This window comes from Numida meleagris, chromosome 4 (genome assembly GCF_002078875.1).
Source record: "Numida meleagris isolate 19003 breed g44 Domestic line chromosome 4, NumMel1.0, whole genome shotgun sequence".
Taxonomy (NCBI): Eukaryota; Metazoa; Chordata; class Aves; order Galliformes; family Numididae; genus Numida; species Numida meleagris.
Window position 1 is genome coordinate 79878281 of NC_034412.1, and position 13787 is coordinate 79892067.

At 39.8% G+C, this 13787-nt stretch overlaps 1 protein-coding gene across 2 annotated transcripts in view; it reads left to right on the top strand.

The window, feature by feature from the left end:
* The window catches only part of SEL1L3 (SEL1L family member 3), a 33747-nt gene continuing 19974 nt past the window's right edge, over positions 15-13787 (top strand). Inside the window, exons 1-7 of one of the 2 annotated variants that reach the window (XM_021393937.1) lie at positions 15-170; positions 4089-4656; positions 6519-6645; positions 7349-7462; positions 9471-9592; positions 10957-11072; positions 13299-13354. In XM_021393937.1, the coding sequence (XP_021249612.1) occupies positions 111-170; positions 4089-4656; positions 6519-6645; positions 7349-7462; positions 9471-9592; positions 10957-11072; positions 13299-13354 (1163 nt within the window). In that variant the 5' untranslated portion in view covers positions 15-110. The remainder of the gene's footprint in view (positions 171-4088; positions 4657-6518; positions 6646-7348; positions 7463-9470; positions 9593-10956; positions 11073-13298; positions 13355-13787) is intronic. The other variant, XM_021393938.1, reaches the window with a different exon arrangement.

Genomic DNA, 13787 nt, shown 5'->3' on the forward strand with positions numbered 1-13787 from the left:
TCCAGGAAGCCGGATCTGCCGCATCCGTGTCGGCGGGGCCGGCCGGGCCGGGCAGCAGCGGGCAGCGCCACGCCGCGGGGCGCCGCCGCCAACTGAGCCGCCGCGGCAGCATGCGGTCCCCGGCCGAGCCCCGCCGCGTCCCTCCTTTCCTCCTCCTCCTCTTCCTGATGGTGAGTGGCGGCCGCCCCGCTCCTGCCGCGGCTCCCCGAGCTCGGGCGGCCCGGCCCGGGTGGAGGGTGTCGGGCAGCCGTGGCCCGGCCCCAGGCACGGGGAAGCGTGTGGGTGGCGATCGGGGGATACAGCCCACGGGGCCTGGTCGGGTCGGCGCGGTAACGCGCTCTGTGTGACAGGTGGCACTGAGCTGGGCTTCGTGGGTTGGAGGGAATGGGGGTACCGCTGTCATCGCCTCCAGATGCGCGTGTGTTGGCCACTGTAACACCTGAAGGTAACCATTGCGTTCTAAAGACATCTGCTAAGCTCAGCTTGTTCCTCTTTTACTCTGCTGGAAACAAACTCCAGTTAAAGCCCCCGTACACGTATGGGACACTGATGCTGACTGGGAGCAGAGCAGCACCTGTTCTGGCATGTTTCCTTTCCACACAACTTAAAAATCAGCATGACGTGGCGGTCACAGGTACAGGACTGTGGTTGTCCTCAGCATCTGAGCAAGCAGGCCCAATCCCATAGAATCGTATGGGGGATTTCTACGGGGGTGAGCCCTGGTCCTGCCGAGACCTTATTCCAGCTAAGAAAAGCATGAATCCGAGCCTTTTCTGTAGCATTTCACCATTGAAGTATTCTCTTTCCTACTAATGCTTGTGATTCAGTCCCAACATCTAGCAGGATGGTGGGGGCTAATGCCCTCAGGTTCAGTGGGTTTAAGGAAAAGATCCATGAGCTGTACAGCTTTTGTGATTAAGGTGCTCCACACATAGTGAAGCCTCTGTGCCTTTCCCATTGAACTCTGCCTGTCCTACAGTACCATTTGTGATCTGCCGTAGCTGTCCTGTTTACTGCACAGGGAAAATGTTATATTTAAATCTCATAATCGCACTCGTTTTGTAATCCTTTCATCTCAGCTCCCTGTAGGCAGAGATTATGCACAGTCTACTCTGAGTTGTCTGAGGTAACGCTAAGGGAAGACTCAGGGCCCCTTGCAGATCAGAGGTACTCTTTTAGCAGGTGCACCACACAGTGCCTGGAAAGCAATGCAGGGAGGCAGCCATGTGGGAGCAGAGACTGGGCTATGATTTGGGAGGCTGCGCTGTCCGTGGTCTCTGCCACGGCTGCATCAGTGGAGGATCACTTTGCGCCCTGGCCTGGATGAGCATCCTGAGGGGTTCAGTGGGTGTGATGCAGCAGCAGACCCAAACATGCCTTGTGCATTTTTGCAGTGCATTTCTCAATCAATATTTCAGACACCAACAAGAAAATGTTCAGGAGTAAATCTGTGGAGCCATTTTGCGGAACAGGCGCTGAGGGAAGGCACACAGCTGAGGTTGACGTGCGCATCAGCAGTCACACTGCATCATGCCTAGGTGCTCTAGGAGCATTGTGGAGCTTATTGTGAGAACTGGCTGTGTGTTGCAGTGCTTGCTGCCTTGGCACATACCCACCACAAAAAGCAGGATTGTTTCTGCCAGAATTGGCCTTCCGTTGGAAGCCAGATGGCTGTGTTCGCATACTGCTGTGTCTTTGCTAATGAACACTGCCAGACCCAAGTGGTGTCTGCTGGGAGCCATCTCCTGTGTCTCTGTGTTGGATAAACCCCTGCGAAGTGAGGGCTGGCTGTATGCATTTGGACTGTAAATAGGTGTATATGGAAAGCAGCAGTAATGTGATGCTTAGTACTGTCTGTCTGGGTATACTTCAACATCCTGTGATAAACATACAGTCTTCTATAATCTGTGGACCACGTCACGAGGAAGATTTTGATAAATCATACACATTAAGCTGTTTTCCAGTACTGCTTCTTGCAAGGTCAAGAAATTACTTGATAAATATGAATGGTATCGATTAAGTAGAAGAGGTGTAGCATAATTTGTGGATGCCATTATGTGTGCTCTTTAGGGGTAACTAGAACCCAATAAGGAAACATATAATAGTATATTTAAAAGATATTAAAGTTAGTATTAAAATTAAAGTTTTTGTCAGCTGCTGTATCAGTATTTGTGCACGTGTGTTATTGCAGGATGCGGTGGTCACTTTTCCAATGGACACTAGCCTCCTACTGTTCATTCTTTTTTATCCCCTCCAGTAGACTCTTCTTAATACACATCATTTAAACACTACCTGCAGATAGATTTGTTAGATTCAAATGGGTATTTCTACTGCGCTTTGCCACTAGTGACTGAAATGGCAATTTAGTTTTAATAGAATTTTATCCATTTTATAGAATGGGAAACAAGACAGAGGGAGAGGAAAGCGGTTACTGTGAATACGCAACCTGTTGTAAAAAGCCTAGATCCTGGCATTGTGGTGTGGTTTGCATTTTTATTTGTTCAAAATCTGTATGTATACTGGGGCTTCCCTGTGTTTGTGCAGCATCACTGCACATTTGTTTTCCTGCCTCATGTTGGACATGAGGAGGTAAGGAACTCTTGGCTGTTCTTGTGGAAAGTGGTTTGAGTAACAAGTTCAGAAAGATATATAACCTGTGAATAAATCTGGTTATCTGGAGTTACCAGCTGCTAGCAGCGATACCCACCTTCTTCATTCAAAAGTTCCCTCACTCCGTTGTGTCTTCCAATTTCTGCTTTAAATAAAGGAGAAGAGTAGCATTTGGTCACACGGTTGAATCTAAAATTGTCTATAGGAATGAGGAGGGAGCACAGGTGAGCTTAGTTCCAGCTTTTCCTGATATTTACAGCTTCACAGGTTAAGCAGACAAATATTTTTTTCAGAGTAGCTTTCAAGGAGTGTTAATGTATTCTTAAGATATAAAAAGGAAAACAGTTCATTTTATTTACTGATCCTCATCTTGGTGCAGGGGTGAGGTCTTTTCCTTCAGGTTAACAGCACATACATCTGATAGATAGAAATGTACTAACTACTTGGTTAAAGTTTTTAAATATTTTGAGAACTGCAGTGAAAAACTCATCAACGTGAAGTAGCTATTTCAGATTTCAGTTCACTCTGTCTAAGCTTTGCAAAGTTAAAAGTCACTGAAAACAGAGCCTCTCATTTTGAATAATCTTAACTACCAGCTTCCCTGGTAGTCCTGAGTGACAGTTTGGAACGTTTTAGGCAGATCAGGGAATCTGGCAGAAGCACAATGATGATGGTGGCTCCCCAAGCTCAGTAATCCTCAGTATCCCTGGCAGCACATCAAACCAGTAGCTGGCTGCTGAGCAGAAAGAAAAGAAGCGGTGGGAAGCTTTAGAGACAAGAACTTCAGCATGGAGGATAATCCTTGTGTATGTCCAAGAACTCACAAAGAATGTATTGTACATAGCTATAGGGAGCAGAAGCTGAGTAAGTACTGTCTGCTGAACTTGTTGCTCAGATATATGAGTCCATCTTTCAGATAGAAATGTTTCTGTAGTAAGTTCTGAAATGCTTTATGAACCTGAATTAATTTTCAGGAGACTGTAGTGATCCGCTTCGGTTATCATTCCTGCTCTTCAGATACCTCTCATGCAGGTAGCAAAACAATCTAACTTTTTAGGAAGATAGAAATACCAAGCTGCAGCAGTGCAAGTGAACAATGATACGACGAAGTAATGCCAACACCTTTTTGTAGATATTCCTTAGGCTTGATCCTGGGAACATGTGTAAATAGCATGACGTGTAAGTCAGTATCTTAGTGGACCAGATTCCACTTGCAGAAGGGCAGAAGGATACACCCTTTAAGTACTGTTTTGTGGAAGCATACGTGGCTTTGAGAAGTCGGTGGTAGGGGAGTTGTTGCCATTAAAATCCTGGCAGTATATTTTCAGTGAAAGAATCCTGGTGTTTTGGAGTCTGAGTACTGTGTATAAACCATCTGCTTGTGCAGTGTTCTGCTACTGTTGAGAGTATATTAGTAATTGTGTAAATTTGGTTCTCTGGGTAACATAATTGTTTTGTTGTGTTTTTTTTATTTACAGAATTTTGTACCATCATTTGGAAAGGAGACATTACGGACAACAGCGGTTACGCCACAGTTTGAAAAAAACATGGATTATGTGGACTTCATTCATTTAAATGTTTTGGAAAAGAAAGTCCTTAACAGTTCTGAGGTTTCCGTTCAGTATTTATGTTCTAAGCCTTGTGTAATTAATTTGGAGGCAGTAGCTTCCTCAGAGTTCAGGACTGGTGTACCAGTGTATAGAAGGAGGTGGAAGGATGAGAAGAACATTTACGTTCGTCAAACTCGACAAATACATTTGAAATTTCCAAGCATCATGGTTTACAGAGATGATTACATCATCAGAAACTCAATAATAGTGCACAGTGTGATATTATATGCATGGATTAGTCACCAGTCAGTTAGCAGCTATGATGTTGAGCAGAACGAAAGCTACCAGGAGGCAGTTGCCAAGAATTACACTTTTTTAGAAGCAGTTCCACCCTTTGAACGCCCGTATAAAGACCACAAAGTCTGTCTTCAGTGGGGTGCTGACTATTTGTGGATGCTTCAGGCAAACAAGATACCTCAGTGCCCTCATGAAAGCGGTATGTGTTATGTCCCTTTTTTGTTGTTGTTTCTTTCCAAGTGGACTAATAGGACCCATATACCATCAAAAGATGTTGTAAGCTGTTAAAAAAATATATACCTGTAGTAAAGGTTGGGTAGAATGATTTGCTTGGCCCACATTGTTGAGTGTAAGTTTAATAAGTGCAGGATTAGAGCTTCAAATGACAAAAATCATCTTGTCTTTCAAAGCTGGCTTGTTTAATCACAGTGGCACTGCCTTTTATTTTCAGAGTGTATTCACAAAATTGTATTTAGAACTCACTTAGGTCACTGGACATCATTGCTTTATCTTCGAACTTTATCTTCAAAGAGAGTCTCTAATTTTATTATTTTAATGTCTTGCATACATAATTCTTATGCAGGTAGTCTACTTCTCCTCTGCAGTAGATGATGGTCATACACTCAAAAACAGATTTTTAAGACTTCATAGTGCAATTAATGTTACAGTACCTTTTTTTCCCCCAAAGCCTTCATAGTCAAGTGGTGTTGATAAAACAAATAGTTTTAAAATAAAACTTTTAATAAATTTATTTTTCAACAGTGCTAGTTTTTCAATGTTTGTTCTAGTGTTTATAAACTAAATATGTAATATTTGAGCATTTTAATTCTGATCTGTCTTCCAGTGTACTCATAGATCCACACAAATCACAAGAAAAGATAATCATCATCTGCTGAATAAGAATTATATTACTTACAGTTTGCTAACAGAATATTAAACTTCAGGAGTAGTATAAAAATAAATTTCATATCAGGTGTATCCTGTTGGTTAGCAAGGAGAAGTATTTTATTTTGGACTAAGTTTATAGATTGAAGTATATACATATCTAAATAAAAAGTCCTACCTAATTATATGAATTTCTGAAACTCACAACTTTGCCTTCTGTATTTTCTCAGAGTTCTCTTGATTATTTTTTTATTTTTTCCTGTCTATTCCTAGCTTTATGTCCACTTACAGTTGGCTTTGTCCTCAGTATGCATTCATAGCACAACCTAAAAGCAAAAAGGTTATTAGCTTCTAAAGGGTTCTCTCCTAGCAAAACCTATAAAGGCATTTTTATCATTTGTTTTTGCTACACTGACATGTAAATGCATTGAGAAGAACTGGGAAGCAAAGTAGTTGCTGTTTCCAGGGGCTTTCTGAAATACTTCTTGGAGACTGAGCGTGTGATCTCTGACAACAGTGTGAAACATCTTGATGCATAATCTGATTACATTACAGATGAGAACACTTAGTATAACAAAAAACGTTAATTTTTTAAAAAATAAGCTTATAGCAAATTGCATGATTTTGGATAAGCTCTTGATGTGCTTTGAATAAACTGTAAATATCTTCTGTTTCTTATTGGGGCAGCATTATCAGTTAGATTTATTGCAAGATTGTGCATATCAGTTAAGAATAGAATTGGTATCTATCCATACATGCAGTTTAACTGGAGAGCAAGTCCAGGAGCTGTGGATTAATCTCACATTGGCATAACCAAAGGTAGAATGAGATTTTAAACAAATAACATACATGAAGATTTTCCTCCTTACTTACTAACTTTTGCTTAAGCTAACTCACGCTCCATATCTAAGCATCTTAGATTTAAATGAGTGTTTTCCCTGCTTCCAACAGCAGCTGGAAATAGATTCCATTTCACTTTGCTGTGAGTTATTCACTCTAAGACTAATGCATTTAATATCAGCAAATGAACTTGTGCTTGAAAACTTACCGAAAGATTGCATTAATTTTTAATCGATTATGTGTTTCAAATATTTGACTATACAAGCGTGAGCTAATTAATTACTCAGTTAACAATGGTTATTTTCTGGCAGAGTAAGGAAATCTGTATTTTTGCAGATGGTGTTCAGATTCTCAACTTCATATATGCTTCCAGTGGGGAGAAGACAGGAATTGTGAAGAGGTTTGAACAATTTGAAAATAGAGAACTTGAAACAGTCAGACAACATCAGATTGATTATCCAATGTAAGTACAGGCATATAGCTGAAGTGCATTGTAGTTGATTCTTGTCGGCTATAGAATATGCTTATATGTATACTTTAGTTCTTAAGCTTTGTTCACAATTAAAGGAATACCACCTGCTATCTTGAGAAAAGGCTGAAATTAGTTAGCAATTCCTTCTGTTCTCTGATGGCAGATTTGTAGGGAATTAAGCTCAGCCTAAGAGACATGCCGTAAGAGATACCACTGTAGATGTAACTGAGGTGGTTTGGGGTACCACTAGGAGGGTAGGTTAGCTGATGCGCGCCGTCGTGATCACGCAGCTGCCTCATGACTACCTCACCTGAAGTTTTCTGCGTTACAGAAAGATCTGTATTTCAAACACTATTTGCAGACTAATTGCAGAGTACCGTTTCCTCCAGGGCAGGCAGCGCATAACATCTTTTTTTCCTATGAATTCACACTAGTTTGCAGCTGATGAGCCCTTAGCGATAGAGTCTCTTGCCTAGATGAGTCATCCAGCTTAAACTTATGCTTTTCCCTTCTACCGTCCCTGTGTAAACTTTCCTAGTTGAACACACTATTCAGTTACAGAAGAATCGCACTAGCATCTTTCTCCACTCTTCTTCCCCTTCCCAGAACTGTCACAATTCTTCAGCCATATTTTGCAACTTCAGACAAAAAAGCACATGTGTGTGCATGTACATACATATCTCGTTTCCACCAGATGCTGTTACCCTGGAAACGCTACCACAGAAATAGGACATGATCACAGGAACTTGAACTTGCCTGCTCATTTGTGTTTGGCCTATAAGCAAGGAGAGCCAAAGAAGACTAACCAGTAAGCTCACGTTCTGTACAGATTAGTAGCCCCCAAACTGTAACTCTGAAGTCATTCGTTCAGAGCAGTTTTTAGCTCCCAGCCTCTTCAGGATGAGAAACTGCCTAGTTTATACAGTCTATTGCTCTTTGCTCACCAGTGCATCTGCACTCTGCTTCTGGTACTGAGGTGCTGAAGCTCTGGTTGACAAAACACAGCATGAATTTAAGCAGGTCTGTACCTGCTCCACACAGTTCCACCTGCTCTTTCCTTCAAGTTGTCTTTTCAGTACTAGCATGAAGTATTGCCTGTGTTGCTGTTGCATGACAGCTGTGGGTAGCTCTGTTAAGACATGGAAAAGATTTTTCCTTCAGCTGCTTGTATGTAAATGGTGGTTCCCCACTGCTTCAAAAGGCAACAAGGCAGATTTTTCAAACAAGTACTCTTCTGACTTTCGTCAAGGATTTTGTTGAATCAAGAAGCTTTCCAATAGAGATTTGCCCTTATCTTGTAACAGAGTGGGCAACTGTCATTTGGGGCAGCTGCCAGTAGACAGCCTGCAGTAGGGATAGGCTGGGAATCTGAGAGACTACTGACTGCATAGCGTTCTGCAGCAGTGGAGGAGGCAAAACGTGTCAGCATTGTTCCTGCCTGCGTCCCACAAAATTTGTCCAGATAGGCTGCGACAGGCAGTCAGGGAGCAAATGAAGAGTACAGAATTTAAGCTTGCTATATTTCCGGAGATGAAAGGTGGAAAGAACGAGGTACAAACACAGGCAGTATTGCTGGAAGCACAGTGTTTGCCTGCAGATCATAATAATCTATTTACAAGTGACTGTGGTTCACAAGCCCCTCTGTTTCACCAGCCCCTCTGTTTCACCCTTGTACCATCTGTGGAGGATATGATTTTACTAGCTATTTAAGGTGTAGACTGTATTAGGGACAACTGCACCACTTCTACATTTTTTATTTTTAACATCAGAGCAGCTGTTACACTTTCAGACCTACTGTGGTTTAGTTAAGGAGGAGGTACAAGGTGCTGTATGTTTAGCAACTTCTCTCAAGAAATACAAGGCAAGCTGACCAACAAACAAATGTATATTTTTTCTTAATTACACAAAATGCAAGTAATACCTCCTTCTAGAAACCATTAGGAAAACTTTTTTTGTCAAAGATTGTAGTAGTTCATGCTTTGCTGGATTATACATTGGAGATTTGATTTTCAAAGGCGTTCAGCGTTGACCTGACTTTGCTGTTACAGAAACAAGTGCCAACCTCCTGTCAATAAGACGGAAGCAGTTTTAGTCTGGCACAAAGGATCTCTTAAAATCAGATGCAGTGGCATAAATTCTGATTTTAGTGCTTCAGCAAATCTGCTTTATAATGTCAAAGTTGGTGAAACCATTCTGGCTTTGTACAAAAATTGCTCAATAAATAAAATTGAGGGTTTTTTTTCTTTTTTGTCCCCCCCCCTCCCCTCCCCCCACTCCATGGTTTGAACATGCTCCACCTTTATTTATCCTTTGATAAACTCCATGACAGCTATTCATACCTATTTGTACTACCCAGAGGTTATGAATTCTTTTTCACCTACTCCTCCCAAGCACGTTTTCACTGTTGGTATTTAGAACAGAAGACACAACTTAGTTTTTACTAGCTTCCACAGTCAAGATTACAAGAATGTGCATGTGGGGATTTTGTATAGTCTGCATGTGGGAGGGTGGCTCCAGGTTGTCTCAGCTGCTTTTTCAGTTCCTTACTGATGTGGGTTCTGATCCACCATCGTGGAACTGATTCAGATAACACTCCTTTAACTCTCATATCAGTACCACAGAAGCACGTAATTATAAGGAGATCATAGACAGAAAATCTTAAATAGAGTTACTTTGAAGGTTTCTATTGCACAGGATTTGTTCTGAAGATTACACATGTGAAACAATTTTCTAAATGAAGGTTAAGTGTGTGCTTTTGAACTTACGTAAAGACTTCTCATCAGGAGTGGATTTCTTGTTTGTTTTCCCTCATGCAGGTTCACTGTTTCAATCTGGCTATATTTACTGCATCACTGTGAAAAGGATCTGTGTGGTATACTCTATTTTATTGATCCAAAAGAGATGTACAGCACTCCTGCTATATTTCTAAATGAGGAAGGTAAGAGATTTCATTAAATGTTTTCAGAAAGGATTTAATATAGCTTTTATAGATCTATGCCTATACACAGGAGCAACAGTTATATTATTAGACTTATTTTGTGAAATTGATCTCATATAAAATGCTTCTTTTTGACTATAGTGTCTGAGAAGAAATGTAACTGCTAAATAAGTAGAGCAAAACTGGAAAATAGTTGTATAGTATCTAGTCTTGGAAAATGTCTGCATATCTTCTTTGCTGGGAGGATGCACTGAACCTTACAGATTAGGAAAAAACACTGGCATTAAAGTCTTATTTCGACAAACAACCTTCATTATTATTATTGAAGTATTATTTTAATATTGCTCTCAATTCTTATATACATACTACATAAAAATTTTTGAAAATTTGAAATAGCCTCAGAAGTTCAAATAATTCAAGTTCTTGCCTATGTTGTGATGTTCAAGGTAAGGTCTATTTCCCTGATCCAAAAAAAGGTTAAGAAGTAATGCTTAGTTTGGCAACACTTAATCAAAGAACTTCCCTGCCAGAAGAAGGCTCTTCAGTCTCAGAAGCAGAAAGAAAGGCAGTGAATGAGGGTTCACTGGCAGTCTCAAAGAGGAAAAAGTAAAGAGTGCACCACTGGCTTTCTCATAACCAGTTGCAGATTTCACAACTAATCTCATCCTCTCTGCTATTTTTGCTGTTTCTGTTTTCTTTATCTTGTTACCAATTTAAATAATAAATCATTAGAATAGTTGGTAAAGCACTGTGGTAAGTTTTCCATTATTCATTATATTTCCACTACAAACTGAATGCTTTCCTTTGAAAAAAAGAACAGAAATGACAGCTCCTCTGGAAGCTACTACCTTGATAAGAGACTTGCTTTGAGAGGTTCTGAGGCCTGATTTATTCCCAGTGTTTACTAGGTTATCTTAGTAGACTAGTTTGTTTTTCCGAGTTCAGACTATGAGCTTAGCTTCTACAGGTCAAAGTACTAGGGCCTGGAGTCATCTCGTACATGGTCAGTAATTACACTCTCACATGCTAATAGTTGAACGCTGAACAGATACTCACATCGCCCTGTGCTGTTGAGGATCACATCTAGCCTTTTGAGATCAACTTTGGTGCCCTTCCTGTTTGACACATTTAATGTCTTTATCCCCCAGACAAGTTGGTTTTGATTCAGTGGTTTCATGTAGCAGCCTGTGCATTAGCAGAGAGCGTGTTTCCCTGTAATTCTGTTAGAGCTCACATATGGCATTGCGTGTCTCCAGATTTCTGTTGGTGATGTGGAGTACGGAGTAATACATAAGGAAACTCATTCTTAATATTGATGTTTTTGTGATATTTAATGTCTTTTTTCTCCTTTGTTGCTCTGTCAGGTTATGTACATATTCAGATGCACCTCATTAGAGGAGATGACCTTGCAGTGAAAACAAGCTTCAGCCTTCCTCTGAAGCAATGGTTTCGACTGGATCTCTCTTTTAAGGGTGGTCAGGTACGTGTCTGACTAAATTGCAGGATCAAGAATGAGTGTCTTCTGATTTTAGTATGCCCCTAACAAATTCCTTAATATATCTCTCAGGAGAGAGAGGCTGAGAGAGAAAGCATAATCAGCACATGCTCACATAGCAAAAGAATGACAAGTCTTCAACTAGAAATTAGCCAGAGACATACTGACCATCTGACACAGGAAATCCTCTTAGATACTTAAGAGCCTAAAATTATTGTGTATTCAGTGGGCATCTTAGTGCACAGTTGCTCTCTGGAGACTTTGTTGATTGTACAACCAAAACTCCTGGCTTAGATATCTTACTCATCTGGATAAGTTAAGTGGTGTGAATAGCCCCCGGGGACTTCAAACTTGGATACTCAGGCATTTTTATTGTTCTGATATGAAAATTTAAGTGTCTGTTCTTTGCGTGCAGTAGCATGCCTCTTGTCTAGTTGTTATTGTCAGCATAGCTAACAGAAAGTGTAGTTTCCAGGTTTTGCATAATTGACAAAGCGTCATAGTGCTGATTGCAGTTAAAAGACAAAAATTACAGCAGTATCCATCTGTAGTAGATAAAATGCGTAATTTGCATTTAACAAATCACAATTGTTTTTACAAAAAAAAACCAACAAAATTGTTTTCACCTTCCAAGAGCATCTCTGGAAAAAAAAAAAAGTTTTGCTTCTCAAGTTCTTGTCTGTACTTCCAGCTATTAAGACCTTAGGGTGTGAATTTTTTCTTCCTTGAAAATGATTGAATAGATTTCATTCTGAATTATAAGAATAATCCCTAATAAATTACCAGAAGCAAGTTTTAATTATGGGATAAGTAACTGATAAACCTGAAACAATGCTGTAGAGAAAGAGCTATGTTCAGCCTAAATTACTGCTATTCCTTTTGCATACTACCTTTTTTCAGGTATGTAAATGGTGAGCTGATTAGCTTACAAGAAAATCAAATAGAAGTGTGTATTTACTTTAGTATTACCTGCCTTTAAACCTATTGTTAAGAGGAAAAGTGAGATGTTTTGTGCCATCAGAACTGTCTTTTTCTGTTTATTTACATTGTAGTTGCTAATTTAAACTCATGGGAAATGGAAGATCCTAGAGATGCTGAAGATACAAATGCAGAAGTTACTGTCAATATTGATGAAGGGTCTATTAGTTTTGCCTTGTTGGGAATTTGAGGATTGCTTATATGTCTAGATTAAGAAAAACTATTTCTTCCATCAGAGAACAGAGTAAATTTATTCAGGCATGAAATAAAACCTGGGGGTAATTAACTTTTGGCTTCTGGACAAATAAAGGGAGTTAGGAAGAGTTTAACGAGCACTCTTTTGGCAGGAAGTAGAACCAAACTTAAAACGTTTCAGTACTTAAAGTCATTCTTGGGACAGATAAAACTGTGGTTCTGTTCAATTTTATTTACACATCTTCCTTTAGCATGCTTTTTAATGCTTTGGTACTCCAGAGGTGCACAGAAATCTCCTTATTTAGTTACTTCACTTCCATTGATGTGATATGTTTAATCCAACAGGACCGTAGACAAAATGTTTAAGTTAGGGAAGAAAGGGAGATTGAGGCATCAAGAAATTGAGAGTCATATTTTAAGAGCATTGAAAGATGAATCCGTAAAGGTACCTCAGCACTTGATGAAATTTTGCAAGGTTGTTTTGTGTGTCCTTAGACAACTTTTTGAAATAGCAACATGTATGAAAGCTGAAAAGGAAGACAACATGAAGTTATCTAATTCCTAGATCCATTATGACACCAAAAGTTTACATCTCCTACAGGAACTGAACCCAGACTTTTTTTATTTTTATTTTTTAAATCACAGCCTGTTACATTATCTTTTTGGCCATTCTTTACCTATAAGCTACAGCTTCTTGAGGAGATCAATATTCTCTTCGTTTCTCTGCTATATAAAAAGCAAAACATACTTTCACACATTGGAAGAGTAAAATAGTTGAGCACAGAAATTAAATAGCTGAAGTAGCTAATATCTGTGCTTTTTTTTTTTTCCATGTTGTGATTGGCCAGCACAGACCACTGTCAGTGCTTTCCACTAAACTTTCCTGACACAAATCAGATACATGGCACTAGTGCAGAGGACATGCAAGATGCTGCAGTTGTGATTTTGTGAACATGTGTTGAAGTGTCTTAATAAATATTCCTTGTAATATTTAGTGTATTATAGTTAATATTTTGTGGGGTTTTTTTTTTTTTTTAGATAGAAGTGAGCAGCATTGGGAAGAATTTGAAAAGACAACATCACCAGTCTTTTACGTAAGCAGCATTTTCCCTTCTGCCAACTAATTTATGTATGTGTTCAGATACGGAAAATGGGAGGAGAACAACAAGTTTGTAACTGAGATTCCAGATGTTCAGAATTTGTCATCTTTTTCCAGACTACACTCTCAAAACTAGTTTGCATCACTATACTTACACTGAGAATGATCTAATTTGGCAATTTTGCCATGAGCTAGTTTGAAGTAATGCGCTGCGCACTCTAGTACTGGAGTCTGATCTCCACACTAAAAACTGATTGGAAAAAGAAAAATCAGTAGTATTGGGATCAGTCTTCAGAAGAAGAGTTGCCTTGCTGATGAAGTCAAAGGAAGTTTTGCTGTTGCATGAGGCAGCTGGGATTTCACCTTTGCAATTGTTATCTGCTTTGCTTTAGTAGAAGTCCTACTGGCTATCTAAAAGATTCTTAGTT